A 22,433-nucleotide genomic window follows, 5' to 3' on the forward strand; every position below is an offset into this window, starting at 1 on the left:
TGAGTAGAATAGGTTAGGGAGTTCAGGGCGGGAAGCTAGAAGGTGGGACCTAAGCCAATTTTGGTGAGAGATTGGAAATGTAATAAAAATGAGGAATGCAATTATATACTCCTCGGTAGAGGGTACTTGGAGGAACTTCCACCTCCAAGAGGAAGGCTTGTCTGAATTTCCCTTTCATCCCTCACTACAATTTACCCTCATCGTCATCTTCTTCCCATTGATGTTAGGGCTTAGCTTGGATCAATGATCGACACTGATTAACTCTCTTCTTTATGGGAGAGTTGACGAATTGGGTGGAAGCCATCCACCCTCGTCTTTTCTCTTCCAACCCTCGCTTCAGTTGATTTCCACTCTGTTGCAACCTAGCACCACCTTGTTTGAAACATTCAATCTGCATTTCTAGTCAGGCAATTATTGTAACGACCCCAGACTAAGTCTAAAAAATTTTGCAGTTTTTTTTAAACAAATAAATAATTTTAACATTGTTGAAAGATATCCCAGGGACCCGGGTCACATTACAGATTTAATATACTCAACCCAACATACATCCCACACACAAAATAAACCAAACCATGAATTTAAATTGAATTGAATTTAATAGAATAGTCACATTTAGGGTTCAACAAGTTCCCCCAAAACAATAAACTCTCAACTCTATCAGAATCTGGGCCACCATATCATAACCCTCGCTATCTCCAATAAACCGGTCCCTTCGTCACTGAGCCTCAATATCTGAAAAAGTTTTTAAAAATGAGATAAGAATCAAAGTTCTTGTACGAGACACTCTTGAAATCTAATAGTAAGGAAATTAACATAAATCAAATCAAACATAAGTTTAAGAGGGCTCTACAAACATCACATATTTAAAACATGCTTGCAATATAAGCAATTCAATTCAAACAACCAACAATTTCATGCTTTAAACGTTTTAGGGATGCATAAATTAATGCAACATGCATAACTGACTTTTTAACTTTAATTATCAGTATTGCTTTTGCATGAATGTCCCTATTTAATGCACACAATTAAGTTCTCACTTGTATAAAACCCGTAGATACTCAAAACGGATCAGATTTTCGAGGTTCAAGGTAGTTTTCAATGATATCTTAGCACACAATTTGTATTTTATTATCTGAGTCCTACACATGTTCCTCAACCGACGTCAAAAATCAACAGCATCAATCAGAACATTACGAATCAACATCTAATGCGGGGACGACAAAGAAATCAACATCCATTGACCCCACTTTCTCGGTATACTAATAACTGCAGCTGAGTCTAATAACACCACCTCGAGCAAAGTGGCGGAAGTTCCGTATAACCGCGGTTGAGAACACCAACCACACATCAGGTTCTTGGAGAAAACAATGCACATGGCGTTTAGTATCCTCATGGTTTTTCATGACCGCTATTCGAAGTTTCCATATATTAAGAGAGACACCAAAGTAGAGCAAATTATTACATTGTTTGGTCTCTTTTATCATTCTTAATCAATTAAGGATTTTTTACACATGAACAATTATGCAAATCAACATGCATTAACAAATTCTAACCCTTGCCTTATCGATTTCAACAATGTAATTAATTCAAAAGCAATCTAAAATAATTTTACAATGCAATTAAAACTTACTATTTCATGAGCAACATATGCACCTAGCCTTCAAAGGCCCATCAATGGTTCATGCATAACTATTACACAATTTAATGAAATTTAAATGACATTGCAATTTTTGGTGAACAACAATGACACATAGACATTCAAATTTGTGTTCACGGTACAACATCAATGCATATTTATAGCAAATAAACGAATGCACATTGAAACAAGCAAATCAGTTTTACCATGCCAATCGAAAATCCCAAACTTTTATGACCATTCCAATTCAACTTCTATTAACTTCAGATTTGACTAACTATCCAAAACAGATCGGTTTTAGCACTTTCTAATGGAAATCAGATTTTTATGCAACATAAGAAAAATTCAGATTCCAATTCAATTTCCAAACCAGATTTTTATCATAAAGTTTGTAGCTTGATGGCTTAAGTTTAAGCAAAAACAGTTTTGAACTCCATGAAAGTTTGGATTTTATTTCTTTAAGAATCCTCAATTCCAATACACATTAATGAATTGGACATGTGAATGAATATGCAGATCCATGCAACAGCTCTAGGATCACATCAACAGGTTCAGAATTAGCATGATGAAACAAAAATCTGATTTGTCTAATCCTTTAGAAAAAAAATCAGGTTTGATTAGCCATATAGGGGCCAAACCTTATTCAGTCAAAAGATTTCAGACTTTTGAATTAACTGAAACTTAGTCTTAATTTAGAAAAATCCTTATTTAAGACTATACATAATAGAGGTTCCAATTAATAATCAGATTTATCAAAATAAGGGAAGCTGAATTTTATTTAAGCTGTCAGTTAATCTAATGCACTGACATCATGCCCGATTCTTACAATACACCAGCCCCTATGCATAGGGCATGACAGAACACAAAATCAAAAGGAGCTGTACAACATCGAAGCATGGTACAAGTTTGCGAAAACTAAATCTGAACGTAGTCAACCTGTGCATCTAAAGTCCAGAACACATTAATCTGAGCCTACAAGAGGCCAGAACATGCGATAAACCAAAGGGTTGCTTTCTAATGGGTCTTGGACAGATTCTGTAACGCCCCAAAATCATGGACTTGAAACCTTTTATGAAAAAGGTTGAAAGCTTTGAAATCAATCATTTAACAGAGTTTAAAACAGAAATTCAGCGGAAGATCAGGTTCAAAACAACAAGTCCCTAGACCTTGAGCACATTACAACCAAAAGCAGATTCCCCCTTACAAACCGATTTGCAGTTCAAATATATATTTTATTGAAATGAAAAGAAGAACCACATTTTGGGTAATACAGTTTTAGAAATGCAAAGTTATAATCAAAAGAGATGCTTTCAAAGAAACCTTATACCGCATCTATCAAAAGTATCCACAGGAGCGCAACGTCAGGAAAGGGCATTGCCTTGAATGCATCGCGTCATCATGCCATCGCAAGCTGTCTCAACCTGTTCACCACCTGCCCATGAAAATGAGTCAGTCACACAACAGACTAGTAGGGGTGCAAAGGACAAGAAACAGCAGAAGCTGCAATAAGTAAGATAAACGCTAGCTCAAGCAGAAACAAGCAAGACTAGCAGATCTAACCAAATGTGCTGTGGAGTAAGCAAAACTCTAGTAAAGCAAACAACTACGTAAAAGAGCAGGAATGATCAGAGTGCTGAACAAACAACTATAGCAATCTCACAAATATAATAGGTGAAGAGTAACTAACTCTATCCACCAGCCAAGCAAAAGCAATTGCAAAAGACAGGTATTCATAACATTCGTAATAAATACAAGTACCATTATATGGTTCAGCCTATCGGCCAGCAGCTACATTAATCGTGAGGCACAAGCTATTGCATTACAAGCAATTTGTAAGCTACACAGGATAAGCAATCAACTAGTATGAGAAGCTAGTTATCACCAAGCACAGAACTGCGTAAGCAGTTTAACCAACAAGGGTAACGCCTCGACAGGCGTACCTAGCTCAACGAGTAGCATACCTAACTACCGAGCTAACAAGCAAGCAAGCAATGCACGTCACAATATGCATATCTCAAGATCATGTGCATAAGTTTATATCTTGTCTCATCACTGAGCAGGCCGTTGTGGGTACGCGCAAGGCAAAACGTAGAAACAACCGAGATCGATTCGGGGGTCCATTATGCTATGTATCTTATTATACTCCGAATGACTGACTGAGTCCGCTTCCTAAGAGGACGGTCTGTGACTAAGAGAGTAAATCCCCAAAGGCAAACAAAGGCCCAATGGATGCGCATCCGTACTTCTGCAGAAGTGGCCCAAAGGATTTCTCCTAACCTCCGATGACTGGGGAAGGTCGGATTTTTGCCCGAGATTGCCACATATGGCTGTCCATCGGAGTTTTGTACCATCCATCCTCTCTCTTGATGAACCGTCCCGAATGAGCACGACGGAGGGTTTCTTAACCGCCGTCCCATTCTAATGCTCTGGTCTTTCAACCCAATCGAGCATCTTGCCTGTGAAGGCGCATGATTATTATTTAGGTGAGTTATACGCGCCATTGCGCGTTCGAGGCAAGCACACAATTCACATCTTACTCACCGTAGTACGCATCGTAACTATTCACATATACAATCACGATGAAAGGGGGTTAATCCCCAGTGAGGGTAGAAACATCACTCTTGTGATCTCAAACACATGCCATTGCATGTTCGAGGCAGACATAGACCTCTCATCCTACTCATCGTAGTACGCAACGTACCTGTTCAAAAGTACAACCACGATGAGAGGGGTATGGATCTCTCGCAGGAAATCCCAATGCTTCTACTTTATAGAAGCCTGCAGTGAACTCATTCCAGTTCCAACTGATCGTGCTCGGGTCCTTTAGACAATCGCGAGCAAACTGCCTATTAGGCGAAAGCAACATAACAAGATTAACTTAATGTGTCAATACACGTTTAGAGGTTACTGTAGACCTCTGGTTCTGCTCTCGTAGCCCAAACATATCGTATGTGACTAAGGGTACAACTACAAGAGGAGGAACATGGATCCTTCGTAAAAGATCCAACAATACCTTCACAATGGAAGGCACTACTATCTTGGTTGAACCAGAAAGCCTAGAAACTAGGTCTCGTATCAGAGGTGAGGTAACGTCGATCTAGTGATGGCGCAAGTACCTTGCTAGGATCCCCGCCCCTATTCGTGCACAGGATCCTAAATAAGGTTATCTAAGTCGTATCGAATAGGCAAACTAAAGTTGTAACACATCTATCCCAAATACATCAATTTGGGAGGTCCGACCGCTACCTCTGTTTTACAAGCTATACATCTTGAAAATAAGTTTGCACCTAAGACGATGTCTTTTGAGAACTGAAGTGCATAAGTGTGTGTCGTGGCTTATAAGCCAAGTGAGACGATATACACTATGCACTCGAAGTTGCACTCAGGGAGTGCCAACTGACAAGAGGCAAACTCATGCACATACTAATACAAAGGCAAAACGAGGGACAAGACTCGGTGGGCGAAACCGCACCGCGAGGGTAGAACGCTAAAGCTCCACACGAGGTATGAGATCATACCTCGATCATCGTAACACACAAGCAGGCAACTACACAAGCAACTCGTGAGGCATAAGATCCTATACGAACTACGCCAGTGTAAAGGACGACTCACGAGACATGGGGTTGCACCTCGATAGATCAATAAGCGTAAGCAAGAAAAGGAGCGTGCGACAGAGATAGGATACATGCACAAACAAGGCATATGCACGAAGCGTAGCAACAAGGTAAAGACGAATACATACAAAAGGTAAGTGCAAGAGCAAGCACGACAACACAGGAAAGTAAAATACGGAGAGTAAAGCAGAAGCAAAGCCATGGCGCATAAAGCGCGGGGCAACAAGTAAATGCAGGAAGTAAAGTGCAAGAACATAAAGGAGGACCAGGGTGTCCTGGAGTAAAGAACAGACATAAGCAAGTAAATGCCAGGGCGCAAAGCGCGGGGCAGCAGGAAGGTAAGTGCGGAAAAGTAAAGAGGACAAGGATCACGGAACCACGTCCTTGAGTTAAAAGACATGGAATATAAAGACAGAAATGGAAAGCCTAGGCACATATAGCGCGGCGGCGACAGAAAGGAAAGTGCAGGAAAGTAAAGAGGACAAGGATCGCCAAACCGCGTCCTTGAAGGTAAAGACATACGTATATATATTATACGTATACATATATCGTCCTCTTTTAGTTTTCTTTCTTGTTTTAGCATTTATCAGTTCATTGTCCTTTCACGCAAAAATCTCCTACCTTAAGGGGTTGCGGGTCCTCGTATGCATGCAACGTAGGCAAACAAGAGCTCGAGCCACAGAGGGCGAGCCGGATCCACCGTTCAACCTGGAGAGCTTAGAACGTTAGCATAAGCCGAAATATAACCAAGAAGACACAAGGCAGCAAGGCCTCTTGCCTGCAGGAGGCAGAGGCAGGAGCTTCTGCATCCTGCAGACAAGGGTGCCAGAGGCAGGGGCCTCAGCCCTGCTTGGCAACAACAGCAGAGGCAGGGAGCAGGAGCTCCCTGTCTGCCAGGCACAAGGAAAGGCAGGGGAGGGAGCAGAAGCTCCCTACCACACCTGCCACAACAAGGCAAGGGGGAACACCCCCTGTCAGAACACGAGACAGGGGCGCAACCCCTTGCCGGCAGCAAGAACAAGGCAAGGGGGCAAAGCCCCTTGCCGGAGAACAACGAAATGCAGGAGGCAGGCCCCTGCTCGAAAACAGGAAAGCAGGGGCTTCGCCCCCTGCCGGCAAAAATGCAGGAGGCAGGGGGACAAAACCCCCTGTCGAGAAGGAACAAGAGAACAGGGGGGGGGGCTCTGCCCCCTGCTGGGCCACAAATGCAGGGGGAACACCATCCCCTGCAGACATGCACAAGGACAGGGGGACAGAGCCCCCTGCCGAGGAGCAACAAGCGAGCAGGGGGGCTCCGCCCCCTGCCGGGAGAACAACATAAGGCAGGGGGCGAAGCCCCTTGCCGGAAAAACAAGAGCAAGGACAGGGGGGCCTCGTCCCCTGCCGGCAGGCACAGAGGGCAGGGGGAGCTCGCCCCCTGCCGGGGAAGCAAACAAAGGAAAAGGCAGGGGGACGAAGGCCCCCCTACCAAAACAACAAGAAGGGCAGGGGGGAAGCGAAACCCCCTGCCGACAAAGCTAATGGCAAGAGGACGCAGAGCCCCCCTGCCGGCAAAACGAAAAGGCAGGGGAGGCTGAACCCCCTGCCGGCAAAGCAAAATGGCAGGGGAGGCGAGCTCCCTGCCGGCAAAGCAACGACGACAGGGGGCTCAGTCCCCCTGTTGACCGATACAAAGAGGAAGGCAGGGGGTTTAACCCCCTGCCGACAGGGGCTCATCCCCGCCCCCCCCATCAGGCTGCTCCTCACGAACAACAAGGAAGGGAGGGTCACAGGGCTCGATCGAGCCCTGCCGAAAAACCTGCTAGAGGCAGGGGAGCGGAGCCCCCCTACCGAAAAGCTAAGCCGACATAGGGAGCGAAGCTCCCTGCCGGCGCTAGGAAAAAAAAGAGAACGGGAGAAGGGGTTTTACCTCTAAGGACCGAAGCCACGAGACCGTCGGAGGGGTTGCTCGCACGGGGCTACTCCGATGCTGGGTGGAAGAGAGCTCGCGTCGTCGGGGCCGGAAGGACGAGGCCACTGTCGACTGAGGCCACCCGGATGGAGGGTGGTGGCGTTGCCGAAGCCGGAACGTTGTCGTCGGCTGCAACTACCGGCGACAAGGCGGCAGAGAGGAAGAAAGGGTGGTGGCCGGCGGCGATTCGCCGGCGTCGACAACACAGGAGACAGCAAGGGGGGAGGCGACGATCGCCGGCGGCTGCAGCACCCAGGACGGTGGCCGTGGCTGTCGGCGAGGATGCCGGCTGTCGAAGGTCGGCGGCTGAAGGGGGAACGGAGCAGAGATCGAGCGAGGAGAGAGAAGGGGCAGCGATCGGGGACTCATCGGAGCTCGAAGGGGGAGAAACGCCGGTCGTCAGGGAGGCCGAGGGGTGCTTGCGTCGTCGGGAGGCCCGCCGGACCGAGAGAGGAGGCGGCCGGACGGAGCCGCTCGTCGGCGTCTCCGATCGCCGGCGACAGCTCGAGGGAGGCGGAGCAGAGGAGTGAGAAGGGGCGAGGGTTTTGCCCCTCGCCCGAGACGCCTGTGACTTAAAAGTCCTAGGCTTCTCGATCATTCGAGAAGCCGTGTTCGAGTTCGGGCTCGGGTCCGGGTCCAGCTCGGATCCGGGTCCGAAACGACGGACCAACCTTGACACGTGTCCGACACCGATTTTTTTTTTCACGGGTCTTTACAGATTCTTTGGGCTTAACATAAGGACCCAACAAAAATGAAACATACACAAAGCAAAATATTACATATTTGTTCCTGGGCCTGACGATATCTATAAGGACTGCCCATTCAGACCGGAATTAAACAAATTAATCAAATGCAAATCTATTCAGCAGCTTACAGAAAATAAAAAAAATCAGCAGCGTAAAACTAACAACATATACATAGGCTGAAAAAAAAATCATCTCGATCACAGTTATAATTTTAATTCAGAACCATTCAAATTTCTTTTTCTTAAATCTGGTAAATCAATTTTTTTGAAATAGATATGCAGGTTCAATCATAACATAGAGGTTGATTTGACTGTGTAATAAAAACCCTGATTTATTCCCACAAGCATTGATCCATAGATCGAATAAAGATTTCTGCGTGAATTCTGTCAGGAAAAGATAATCGCAGTTTAAAAGAAAATATATATCTCAATTTTTGATTTATTCATCAGCAATAACTTTTTATTTTTAAACCCAACGTGAACCTATGAAAACCAATTTTTTGTTTAAAGTCTTATATCCGGTACTGCTGCAGCCTCTCCCCTCTCACGATGCTCTCTCTCTCACACGATTCTGCTTTCTCTTTCACACGATACAACTCTCTCTCTCTCTTTACCCTCTCTCTCAAAACACGCTGTGTTTTGAGAGAGAGGCTCACGCCTCTTTATAACTTAACTAGTTTTCCTCTAAAAGGGACATCAATGTTTTTTTCTTTTTGGAAATAGAAACCCTCTTCTAACCAAACTCTCAATATATATATATATATATATATATATATTATTTTATTAATTTTATTTTAGTTAAAAAATTCATTTTTTTTAAAACTTATTTATCCACACCCATATGGATCATGGATCTCGGCAATGGGTCCAAGATCCATATGTGTCCAAACTCAATGTCAGCCACTATATACATATATTATATATATTTTATATTAATCTAAACAACAAAAATATATTTATTTAATAAAAAATATATTTATTAAATTAAAAAATTAGGCACAATTCTATGAGATATTACAGTTATTTTCATTTTCACCTGCATGCTGAAAGTAAAGTTGTGACATGGTTGGCAGAATTGGTTCATCAGATCAAGAACCCTCATTCCACCGAGAAAGACAGATAAGGATTCATGCATGAATTGTCTTGAGCAAAGAAACAGCCAACAATCACCCAAGAGTAGTGGATCATCTGAATGTACGAGTCAAGGAGAAATCAGGCCTAGTTGGATCATTAGGAATCAATGCCCTGTGTGTTTTTGTTTAGTCAATAATTTGACTTAATTGAGTCAGCTTATTCCATGCATTTATTTTACTTTTGACTTGCAAAAGAAATCTTGCTGAAGGTATGAAGCTCTCTATGCTTCCCACCCATCTTTTATAATTGTTCCCTAAATATGAGCCATTATCATCTTGATTTTTAGCTATGGCTTATGTTTCTATGTAATCTGTTAATCAAGTCAGTTGAGATTATTAATGGAGGAAAGTTGTTAGGAAATTTTTAGTGGCTTCTGTTGCAAAAGCATCAGGCCTTGTTCATGATCCATTTTAAGTTGCTTGACATTCTAATTTGAGCTTCTGGCTTTGTCTTCATCTGAGTGAGGAGTTGTGGTTTAGAGTTTTTCTCTAATAAATATGATTCTTTGTTTTAAATGGAGTCGCAAAACAGTTTGGCAGTTAAGTGCCTTGACTGCCAAATTGATAAATATGGTTTGTTGAGCAACACTTGCATAAACCATTAGATCCACTGTGTACTTTTTTCCATCTAGGGATTCTGTTTTAAGAATTTATCTCTTGTACTCCATGTTTTCTTTTTTCTTTTTCTGTAGGCTGGGAGTGTTGATGTGCTTCACTGTTACTATGCACATGGTGAAGAAAATGAGAACTTTCAGAGAAGAAGTTACTGGATGCTTGAGGGGTTAGTTTGCTTATATTTTTTCCCTTCTCTTGTAAGCATGTTTTTCAGATGTTGCGTTCTAGATATGACAGGATTTGGGAAGGCAGTTGCCTTTTGCATATTTTAGCTAGTTCGGAAAAGGAAGAAGCATCATTATATCTATAAAGTGATGTTATTGTTTCCATATGGTGTTATTAATATCTAATGTCTTTCCATAAGTTATAAATCTGAACTCTGCTTATTATCTGATAAAATGTAGCAAAGAAGTCCAATTTGTTCTATCCAAATGTTTGTAATGTTGGCTGAAAATGTGACTAACACATTGTCTTATAATAGTAATTGCAATTTGCTTACCTTTAATTCTGTTGTCTTAATGTGTCACAATGTTTTGAGAATATCATCTACAATTGTGATTTCCATCTATGTTATGCTTGCTGCTAGTAAAGATGTATGTTTGGTGCATGGTAAGTCATCTTTGGCAACAGTTATAGGTGAAGGTGGTGGACATGCTCATCATGTTGGTGATGGTGAGCATGTAATGGTAGGTGTTCTGGCCTATGTAATATCATTTTTCATACTTAGTCATTTTTAGATTTTTTTTTAAAAATTTGTCTAAGTCTGGGAGAAAAATCGTTTGAACCTCGATTTTAGACCGATGGTTTTGAGTTTGGGCTTGGCTAAGGTCTTATCGATTAGGTCAAGGCGAGCCAATCGAAGCGTAAGAAAGAGTTTTATTTTCGACCTTTAAATTCAAGTGAAATTCGAGCGAAATTCGGGTTATTTTTGGGCGAAATTCGAAATTTGATATTTGTGTAATATGTCGTTGGATGCGTCTCGGAATTCTGAGTGCAACAATATTTTATTTTTCTTGATTCGGGCTACGGTTGTGCCGAAAATCGTGTTTTTCCAAAATTTGAATATTTCTCGGTTCAAATCCGGATTTGGATCGGGCCGGATCTGATGGATTTGATCCAAATTAATATGGACTTGGACTCTATCCAAGACCCATATTAATTTGGTTTTGATCCAGCCCAAGATCCTTTTGGATTTTTGAGATGGGTTTGGATATTGGATCCAGATCCAGATCCAGATCCATGCCCAACGGATTTTCCAACTTTAAATTCATTAGAAACCTTTAAATTGGGGTTTATTAATGTTAAGAAGTCTCCTAGGTTAATTTGGTAATTTTTGGAAGCTTCTGGAAATCTATTTAATATTTAATATTAATTAATTAATTAATTAATTAATTAATTTAATGTAATTCCGAAAATTTAATTTGACAATTGTTTAGGACTCTAAGTAGAGCCCTTAAACCCATATAAAATGAATTTAGAAGTGTTACAGTTCAATAATATGTTTTTTTGGAAGCTTCTAGGTATTTATTTATTTATTAATAAATAAATAATTAACTAATTTTAATTAATTTTGAGATTTATTTTTAGAATGTTTAGGACTCTTTATAGAGCCCTTGTTCATGCCTTAGAAGCTTTATGAAAGACTTTTAAAAACACTTAACTTTGAAAAGTTAACACTTGAAGAGTTTCAAAAAATTCGGGAAAGTGGGTGAGAGAGGGGAGAGTTCCAGCTGGGGCTGCACTCTTTTCTCCAGCCCATCTAGAGCTCTATAAATAGATCAAAAAAAAAAAGGGGAAGAAAGAGAAAGAAAAGGAAAAAGAGAGGAAGAGAGAAAAGGAGAGGAAAAAAGAGGAGGAAGAAGAAGAGGGCTTTCTTCTTCGATCTTCCATCGCTTTCCACCATTAATCTTATTTTTTTTTCGATCTATGGTAAATGTACTGGTCTTTCTCTTGAATAGAATGAGAAAAAGAGCATGGATTTGTATTCCATGCAATGTTTTAGTAAAAATCCATGGAAAAAGAGTAAATCTGCATATTTACTCTAAGATGGGAGTTGCACCTTTCTTTTCGGGGCTTATTTTGGAGAATATATATATATATATATATATATATATATATATTGATTCTCGTGATTGGGGAATCTTAACTCGGGACAAATTTGCCATGTTTGCAACATGTGCAAATCTGGCCCGGATTTAGAGCATGTGAAACCTTGAAAATCTGGATGTAATAATGAGTATAAGCATAGATTTTCTTTTTATTGCAATGGGCGGTACATGCGTACGTAAGTGAAATTTTGCATAAGCATCATGGTTGCTTCTTGAATCAATGCAAATCTGAATATGCTCATCTTTTGAGTGTGATTATGTATGTGAATACATATCTAAATTTTAAGTGTCCATGCATGCATTAATGTTGTGTATTTGCATATAAATGCATACGTGAAACATGAAATTTCATATATATACAAGCTGCCTAAACATGGCTGTGCATACATAGGTATATCAAAAAAAATGATGGGGTAGTGGGCTGCGGTGGGTGCCTGACAGCCTAACCGAGCTGGGCTCGGTTGGGGCAGGTCTCGGCCCTATCAGGTCAGCCTGTCGGTAGGCCTAATGCAGGCCTGACAGACCTGCCAGGCCAGCCATTCTATTTGAAAACCAATGTCACATGTCCTAGTGATTTCTTACCAGCTATGTCACAGAAATTCGGCCAACCGGGTGCTGCACCCGCATCGACGCGACGCGGGTGCGACACTCGATGCGGTCAACCGGACCCTGGGTGTAATAACACAAAAAAAAGGTTTTGGTTTGGGCCGGATCCGGACCAGACCCGGGCCACCGCCCCTCGCTGTCATTAAAAGACAGCGAGGCAGGCGGGAGGAGGGTTACGAAACCCCCCTCACCGCCTCTCGCTCTCTATTCTCTCTTTCTCACCCTCTCGTCCCCGACTCTCTCCCTCACCGACCCTCTCGTCTCCCTCTGTCTCTCCGTTCCTCTCTCTCACTCGTCCACTGTCACCGACGCCGGCGACCCTCGACAGCCGCCGCCACTGACATCGGCGACTCCCCCTTTCCTTTGGCGAGCTCCTTTTCGGCGAGCTTCCTCCGAAAACCCCCTGGTACGCCACCGCTTCCTCTTTTCCCCTCTTTTCCGTCTCAGTCTCTTCTCTCTCTCTCCCTCACCTCTCTGTGTGGCCACGGGAGGGGTCAAACCCCCTCCCTGTGCCCCCTTTTAGCAGGGGAGGGGCACGACACCCCTCTCTGCTCTCCGTTACAGTAGGGGAGGGGGCTGAGCCTCCTCCCTTCTTTCGTTACGGCAGGGGAGGGGCCGAGCCCCTCCTCCCTGCCCCTTTTTGCCTGCCTTGTTTATTTCAGCAGGGGCTGAAGGCCCCTGCCTCTTTTGGGTTGTTCTGTCGGCCCCTGCCCCTTTTAGTTGTGCCAGCAGGGGCCATCGGCCCCTGCCTTTTTGGTTGCCAGCAGGGGTCGATGGCCCCTTGCCCTTTGTGCGCGAGCCTATACCCTTGGCCGACAGGCCCGAGAAACCTTTGGAAGCTACATTGTGATGGGGACAGATCATTACAATTGTTGGTCTCTAACGAGGAATTCCTAGTAAACGTGAGTCATCTGCTCGCATTGACTACATCCCTCTTTAGGTGGCAAGGCTCATTTGACCCTGCCCCATACTTTTTTCGAGTCATTTGGGACGGTTGGCCCCAGCCCTATGTATTGGAGAAGTCGAGTCTTTGCCTTGCTTTTGCTTTTGTCTGGGTTTGCATGTTAATATCGCATATTTGCAGCTACGACGGATCCCACTCGCGCTCCGCGACCCGAGCCGACAATCGTGTACGTCCGCAGACGCCAGCAAGCTCGTAACCCTCCAAGGTAGGGGAAGATTGCACAAAAGACTTGGATAATTGAATTAAGTTCAATTAAACTAAAAATGACCATTAAATGAATATATATATACAAATATATATATTTATACGAGTATACACTTCACTCAAGGATGCGGTTTCGCAATCCTTGCCCTTTACCTTCTATCAGTTTTTACTTGCCGTCACGCATCGCGTCGAGATTTAGCGTTGCACTTCTGCTTACTGCCTTTACCTTGCCGTCGCGCTCTGCGCTTAGGCTCTTGCTTTTGCATATGTGTTGGTATTGCCTTGCTATTGCAGATGACGTGCAAGTTCTTGCTCTTTGCGTATGCCTTAAAGGCATCCTCGTGGAGGATGCAAGGGGCATTTACCACTTTCCCTCTTGCGACAAGAGTTCAGTCGGGAGCGAGCGACACATCCTCGTCTAAGGAGAGGGATACCTCGCAAGGATCCTAGCTCTCAGTGTGCGCAGTCCTGCAGAGTCGACTTGAGATTTAGGGAGCTGCGCAAAAGCATCAAAGACTGCTCCAAATCGAAGCATTTGGAAGGAAGTGATTGGCTGGTTCTGCTCGCCTTTTTGGCATATCTCGGGTGATTCCGAATTGGGGGTTCGAGCGAACTTCTTAGCGGGTGTTCTGTTGAGAAACCCGTATCCCGTCTATCGAGGCCGGTATCGAGTCATGTGAGACATGTAGATACCCCGATAGCGGATGTGATTCGAGATAATCACATGCATAATGTTGGCACAAGGTACTGTTGTTTCAAAAGATAAAGTAAAGTTGATAAACTGTACATCTTTGTGAAACACTCATGTTGAGGCCTCTATTGATGAACTATACCCCCTTCATCCTAGAGTACTTGTAGTCGTGCACGATACGTCTAGTACTGCGATGATCGGATGAGACAGTCGTGAGACCTCAAACAGTGCTAAATGCACAATGCTGTAATCACATAAATGGCCTCACATTCGCCTTCACAGGCAAGATGCTCAAGTGGTTTGAAGACCACAACATATGATGGGTCGTTAGTTAAGCAACCCCTAACACACCCATTCGCTTCTGGTTGTTCTGTCAAGGGAGAGGACAGAGCGGTACAAAAACTCCAATGGACAAGTTGTTAACAACCACCCTACGGGCAATGATCCGACTTCCCCAGTCATTGGAGTTAGGGGAAAGGGGCTATAATAGTTAGCTCAACACTTCTGCAGAAGTTGGATGCATCTGTGGCACTGCTTTTCAGCCTCTGGGGAATCCTCTCTCGGCTAAAGCCGTCCCCTTTGGAGCGGACTCAACTAGCTATTCGGATTATTGAAAATACATAGAATAACAGGCGCCCGAACTAGTCTCAGTTGTTTCTACGTTTTGCCTGCGCGTACCCGCAAGCCAGTAATATCGGAACATAAAGTCTGTTCACATTGGTTGTTGGGTCGTGAGACTCGCTTGCACTACTGACTCGCTTGCACTACTGACTCACTTGCAGTACTTGTTCGCTTGCACTACTTACGCGTTTGCACTAGTTTTTCGCGAAACTAACCCATTCTATGGGTACAGGGTGATGATTAGGTACACCAGAGGCGATGGCAAGATGGCTCCAAGACGTTCTTCTTCTTGCTCTTAGCTCGCGTCCTGTTCTTTGGGGTATTGTAACGGATTTTCCTTGGGATATCCGAATTTTGTACTATTGGGAGAACTTCTTAAATGAAAGTGGCTTTTCCAAGTGTTTGCAAGTAGCATGGGTTGTGCGTTTTGGTTCTTTTAGCTAACGCGCCCAAAGTTGTCAGCTTGCCTTTCTAAAATTAACAAAAGTATAGTCTCCATTCCTTTTCATGAGATAAATCGTGACTTCATGCGCAAGATTCAAAAGAAAGAAATTGCAGAGGCTTTGAAGAAAATGAAATCAAGAAGGGCAGTTGGCCCAGATGGTATACCTATCGAGGCTTGGAAATGCTTGGGAGAGAAAGGTTTAGAATGGTTGACAAATCTTTTTAACTTGATTTGGCGAACAAATAAGATGCCTAATGAGTGAAGGAAGAGTACTTTGGTGCCTTTATATAAGAATAAGGGTGATATACAAGATTGCACAAACTATCGTGGTATAAAACTCATGAGTCATACTATGAAACTTTGGGAGAGGGTGATTGAGTCTAGGTTGAGGAAGGTTGTCATGATATCGGAGAATCAATTTGGTTTTATGCCTGGAAGATCAACTATGGAAGCTATACATCTTCTTAGACAACTTATTGAAAGATATAGAGAGAGGAACAAAGATTTGCATATGGTTTTTATTGATTTAGAGAAGGCATACGATAGAGTACCTAGGGACGTTCTCTGGTGGACAATGATGAAGAAAGGTGTTTCTCTCAAGTACATTAGTATAATTAAAGATATGTATGAAGGAGTAGTAACCAATGTCCGCACTTGTGGAGGGGTGACAACCAATTTTCCGATAACGGTTGGGTTACATCAAGGATCTGCTTTAAGCCCTTTCCTATTTGCGATAGTGATGGATGAGCTTACGAGATCAATTCAAGAAAATGTACCGTGGTGTATGTTGTTTGCTGATGATATTGTTTTGATTGATGAGTCTAGAGCTGGGGTTAATGCTAAGTTAGAATTATGGAGACATACATTGGAAGCTAGAGGTTTTAAGTTGAGTAAGAGTAAGACTGAATATATGGAATGTCGGTTTAGTAAGCAACGAAGTAGTGATGGGAGTGTAGTGAAGCTTGGTGAGCAAGATATACCGGTGAATGATTATTTCAAATATTTGGGATCCATCGTTCAAAAGTATGGAGAAATTGATGGAGATGTAAATCATAGGATAAAGGTTGGGTGGATGAAATGGAAAAGTGCTACTGGAGTGTTGTGCGATCGTAGAATGCCATTGCGGTTGAAGGGAAAGTTTTATAGGACGACTATTAGACCCGCTTTACTATATGGTACGGAATGTTGGGCTGCCAAGAGACATCATATTCAAAAAATGAGTGTAGCTGAGATGCGGATGCTTAGATGGATGTGTGGAAATACAATAAAAGATAAGATTCGGAACGAAGAGATACGTAAGAAGGTAGGTGTTGCACCCATTGAAAATAAGATGCGAGAGAATCGTTTACGGTGGTTTGGACATATTCGGCGAAGGCCTAATGATGCTCCAGTTAGAAGGTTGGAGAAATGGGAAAATATATTAGTTAAAAGAGGTCGGGGTAGGCCTAGGAAGACTTGGATGGAGATGATAGGAAAGGATATGAATGCTTTGAACCTCACCGAGGACATGGCGTTGGATAGAAATGATTGGAGGAAAAGGATTCATGTGGAAGACCCAAAATGAATTTCTTTTTTTGGTTCATATCGCTGACCCCAATTGTTTTGGGATGAAGGCGTAGTTGTTGTTGTTGTTGTATAGTCTTTCGCTGATTTCGTAAACCATCTTTGAGATGAAGAGATTCATTTTTACTCTCTTGTCTGTTTTTCTGAAAGGTTTGCAAGTTTGAAATTTTGGGGCGTTACACTGGGTGCGGTCAACGCACCTAGGGTCATTTGTGTCTATTTTTTGGACAAAAAAAGGCTGATTGTTGGAGTATTTGTTTGCTTCTTGTAACTTGTGTTTGGTTGGTAAATACTAGCCTATACATGTTCCTAAGCATCATGGAAAAAATAAGGATGTTACTACTAATGGTTACTTAAAGGGGTTTCTTGGAAAATGAAAGAAGAATTAAATCTACATGATTTTTAGTTACTTTTATCTTGGGAAGAAACTTCTTAGAGGCTACACTAATTGAATGTAGTAACTGTATGCATTAAATTCACCCGACAATGCATAAAGTTAAGAGTCCCGGTGTCTACATCCATTAGGTGCATCTATTGAAAGCTAAAATTAACACACAATTTCAAAAATGGATGACACTGAATGCCTTCGTAGCTTCTAGCTCTAGCCAAAATGGAAAAAAGGAGCAAAGACGTAACAACCAAGCGATTTAATGCATACAGTTAGTACATTCTACATGAACATTCATTAGTGTTAATGTTGTTAACTGTTAAAACTTAAAAATTATTTGCCGCACCCCTGCACCGCCGCACCCAAGTTTTTTGAAAGTGACACACCCCCGCACCCGCACCCACACCCGCACCCATGTGACGTAGCTTACCAAAAAGGACATGAAAACCAATGTCCCATCACACTTGGTCAATTTGTTATAACCAAACAGTGAACATTCATATATAGGTAGACTAGTTTTTTTTTATCCTTATACTTGGCTGTGGCTTCTGTAAGTGTAGAAATGATCAACTAATACTGAGGTTTTCCAGGCTATGCAATTAGAAAATCTCTGCCATAATTGCAAGCATGCTAACTACCATAAAATGGTCACATAAAGACACTAAACTTAATTAGAGATGGAACATGATCATTGTTAAAAGGAACAAAAAGCCAACACAGAAACAAATGGTGTAAAACCACAACCTCTATTCCAAAATTTGCTCTCCTTAAAATATAAGGTTTAGATATTTCCTCTTGAATATGGAGAACTCAATAAAGAAAAACATATAGAGGCTGTAAGAAATATGCAACTTAGGTAGGCCCAGTTCCTGCAATATCAAACTCTGGATGTATGCAGGATCGGTCAGATGCAGGCATATGAAGCTCTCTTTGATCAGCTATATTGGCTCTTTGAGATGGCAAACAACACCACTCCCAGGCCAGTCCAACCACTCAGCTGGACTGTGCTAGCTGGCCAGACATGGCCAGCACCCAACTAGGTGCTGACAGACCTGGTTACCAGGCCTGTCAGGCATTGTAGGCCCAGCCGAGTGGGCTCGGCTGGACAGATGGGTGTTGGGTTTTGTTTTACAAAAAAGAAAAGAAAAGGGGTATTCTTTTTTTTAAAAGATTATTCATGAAGCATGTCTGAAAAATAACAAAATTTCCTGTAGGATTCGGTTCATGCATCAAATTTTGTTGCATGCTCAATTTATGCATAAGCATGGGCCAGATTGTACGTGCTAATATTTAACTTGTGTTCATCCAATGTGCTTATTTGAATCTGGAAAAGAAAAAATTTCAGTGTTGGTATGTTATGCAACATCAAGATATTAGTGTAAAGTTTCGTTTCTTATGCATGTGCAAACCTGAAAAGTTACGTGTCAGCATATGCATACTTGCATGAGTGTTCACATGGTTGATTTAAAATGATTCATGAATGAAAGCATTCATTTAACATGAATATGCGAATTGAATGAAAGCATGCAATGAATATGAAGTTGTGAACTCATGCACATGCATAAGTATATTGTTGTTTCATGCACATCTCTGAATTGACATGCGTGATTGTGCATTGAAAAGCATGTGATATGTAATGAATGCATTTGTATGTTCTTAATGTTTTTTTTATATGAATGCATGGGTGATCAAAGTGGATCGTCATGGGCTGTGGGATGGGATGCCTTGAGCCGGTGTGCTCCTTGCTTTACTTGTTTATGCATTGCAAAGATCATATTTGATATTGTGGTTTTAATTGCACTGTTCTATTGTTGCCACAGGTGGTAGACCGTGAAGAGCTGCTCATACTGATTTGAGAGTTTATGTTTGATTTGAAAATTTATGGATTTGATTTTAATAACAAGATAAGAAAGAAAACATTGTAATTAACGTTCTCTTGATGTTTCTTCTATGGAAAGGTGATCTTGGGTTTAGCGATTTCGGGGAACCGTGAGGATACTAAAACTCTGTGTGCGTTGTTGTTGCCCCTGAAGCCGATGTTGAGGTTCGTCTCCTGCCCACAGTTTTAAGGAGAGTCCGCCACTTTGCCTGGGGGTGGTGTGTAAACATAACTGTTGTTTTGGTATACTAAGAAAGTAACACTTGTGGATGCTGATGTCCCTGGTGTCTCGACATTAGATGCTGATTTCTAATGTTTCGATGGATGATGCTGTTTTCTGATATCGGTCGATGGTTAACTTTGAAACCCAGTAATAAAATAAAACTTGTGTGCTAAGTTACCCTAAAAACCCTACTTGACTTCGGGAATTCTTACCCGTTTTGAGTATCCGCGAACAATGGTAATAAAAAAAAGATAGAACTTAAATGAGTGTATATCCTAATAGGGACATGTATATGAAAGAGAACTTGATTAAAGATAATAAATTATTCATGCATTGCACTGAAATCATGCATATTCTTGCTATGCATTAGATCATGCATATTTACTTGTTCCCTTAATTGTGATATATTGATGAATGCATGATGTTTGTTTCCTAATGTATGTTAAATATTTGCATTGCTCAAATTATTGTTTAATAATTGTTGTATATTGCATGATACTCGTCTTTATTGCAAAATTGATGTTCTCTATTGATGATAATTGTTTTCTCTTGTTTAGCAATTGATTTCTACTGCTTAAATGATTATTTAAATTATGAAGTTGTCATAACTGCATCTCTCTAAAATATTGCATGAATCTTATTTATGTTCTTTTTACTTATTTGTTTCATTAGAGAGATTCGTACGCAGAATTCTTCGGATTCCTGACACCCTACTTTTGTTGTTTTTCACAGCCTCAAAGGATCAGTGAAGCGACTCACTTCTAGGAGAGCTACGAGTGCTACACGTTTGCTAGACAACTTCACAGATGGACAACGTGACTCTGCTTTTCTTTTACATTTAATTATTTATGCACTCTGAATTTCCTTATGCAATTGTCTCGAGACTATCATTAATTATTCAATACAAGTTTGGTTTGGTATGGATGATAAATGTAAGGTCTCTTGTGGTTGGTTGTTTTATCTAATTAGGAGTGGAATTGTAAAGGCCCGGGTCTCTGAGAATATTTCTGCAATGGTTAAAAAAAATTTTCTGTGTTTTTAAGGGGTATGAGTTGGGGTCGTTACATCCTGTCACGTCACATGGATACAGTTGTGGACACGGTGATACAAACATTTTTATGAAGTTTTCAATGACTAGTATATTAAGGGAACACAATATAGGGGCTAAAATGGAGTATATGTGTGGCATAGTTGTGGCGATGGTGAAGGCAGAGTTTGAAAAATTGGGTATAGTGCTGTATGGGATAGCGATAATGGTTATTAGCCATTATTGCTGCCATGTCACTCAAATCACAAATAGAAGAGTTTTTAGGCAATGTAACAATCATCATTTTTTAGGATTTTCTTGGCAATTGAACTGGGATATGTAAGATAATTTTTCTCAAAAAAAAAAAAGAAACTTTGGGAAACCTTGGCAGGGAAAAAAATTAAGAAATGTGAAATGTCTTGTAAAAATTATGAAAAAAGTTCAACATTTAGATATTCGGAAGTTTTTGTTATTTCACAATAAGGTCGTGATAAATTAGACAATGCTGACAAGTTGAATGTATCATGTCCTTTTAGTTTATCTATTGTTTAATTAAAATTTCTTGATGAGTTCAATTTGTTGGTGATATTCTTGACATAGCTTCTAGGTATTATTATTTTTTTCACATAGTTGCATCTTGGCAAGTGAGGCTTCTTCCTTTTCTTTTTTGTTTCTGTTGGAATCTGGACCTGTCAAAACATTTGTATGATGATGTACATCAATTTCATCTTGAGGTCATACAACATGATAGTTAGCTTATGGTTATCAATCATCATATGATTCATTGATCTTGCTATAAACTTCGGCAAGATAAAGAGGCTGACATAAATCAGTGTAGCATAATATGCTCCTTAAGGGTTATTGCATATAAGCAAGCATGATCAAGCTTTTGCATGGCATGTCTGGATATTGGACATTTCTTTACGTTAATATCACAATGAGAGGCCAGTCGTGTATGTTCAACAGGAAAGTTGTCACGGGGAGTCATGGCCATGACTACCTTATCATATTCATCAACAGTGTATTCCATCATCATTTTCTGCCATTCTTCTAGGCACATAATCATGTCTATTGCCATTGTCATATTTCGAAACCTAGTTGTCATTGTTATTGTTGTTGTTTCTGGTATAGGTATTTTTATAATGTGATACTGTCATCATCATGTCTTTGTTAGGAATATAGCACGTGAATCAGGTTTGGATCCAGATCCAAGACCCGAGTTCACCATGTATTGTTAAGTTGTATTTTATTCATGTACAGGTGGGTAAATTGTACATTTTCATGGCTGAGCTATATTTATATATGATGAGAGGTCACCCTAGGATTTTGGGTTGAGACTTCATTCAGTTTCCAGGCTTCTTCTCTTCTCTCTTTTCTTTCTTGCCTGTTGCCTAGGGTTATTGTGAAGGACACGTTTTCCAAAGGAATATTTCACATGGTATCAGAGCTCTGAAGAGGTAAGTTCCATTAATCTTTGGTTGCACCGCCTCCTCTTATGTCTCTCCTTATTTCCCTCTCTTCCTCATTTGCGTCAACCCCTTTTTCTTTAGCGTCTCTCCTTTTGTCTCTCATCTAAACAAAATCTTTCCCCTTTCTTTTCTTTTTCTTTAGATCTGAAAATATTTTCAGATCTATTATGATTCTTGTCTTCTTCAGATCTGCATATCAATTTGCCTTGTTTATTCTTCTTTTCTTAAAACCTATTCTCAGATCTGTTTTTACATTTAGATCAGAGTGTTCTTTCATACCAGACCTATTCTCTCATCAGATCAGACCTGACGACAAGTTTGATTGCATATTAAATCTGCTCTCGGGTGGCGTCCCTGTTAAATCCACTCCAAATATAAAAAAAAAGAAAGAGGCTAAATCCAATAGATCAAGTATTGATTTTTGCCTAGATCTGTGGTTCTTGATCCTTAGTTTGATTCCTTGTTCAACCTAAAAAAAACTTGGATCAAAATTTTCTTGTTGGTTGAACTGAATTCAATCTTGTTTTAAGTCATATTTCTTGTTTATTCCC

The 22,433-nt window shown here is 41.3% G+C and overlaps 1 protein-coding gene across 1 annotated transcript in view; it reads left to right on the forward strand.

Moving 5' to 3' along the window:
- The window catches only part of LOC149845718 (calmodulin-binding transcription activator 3-like), an 88,059-nt gene that overhangs the window by 33,060 nt on the left and 32,566 nt on the right, over positions 1-22,433 (forward strand). The window contains exon 4 of the mRNA XM_089995940.1: positions 9,772-9,860. Within this exon, the coding sequence (XP_089852066.1) occupies positions 9,772-9,860 (89 nt within the window). The remainder of the gene's footprint in view (positions 1-9,771; positions 9,861-22,433) is intronic.

The sequence above is a fragment of the Nuphar pumila genome, chromosome 2 (genome assembly GCF_984573655.1).
Source record: "Nuphar pumila chromosome 2, dmNupPumi1.hap1.1, whole genome shotgun sequence".
NCBI lineage: Eukaryota > Viridiplantae > Streptophyta > Magnoliopsida > Nymphaeales > Nymphaeaceae > Nuphar > Nuphar pumila.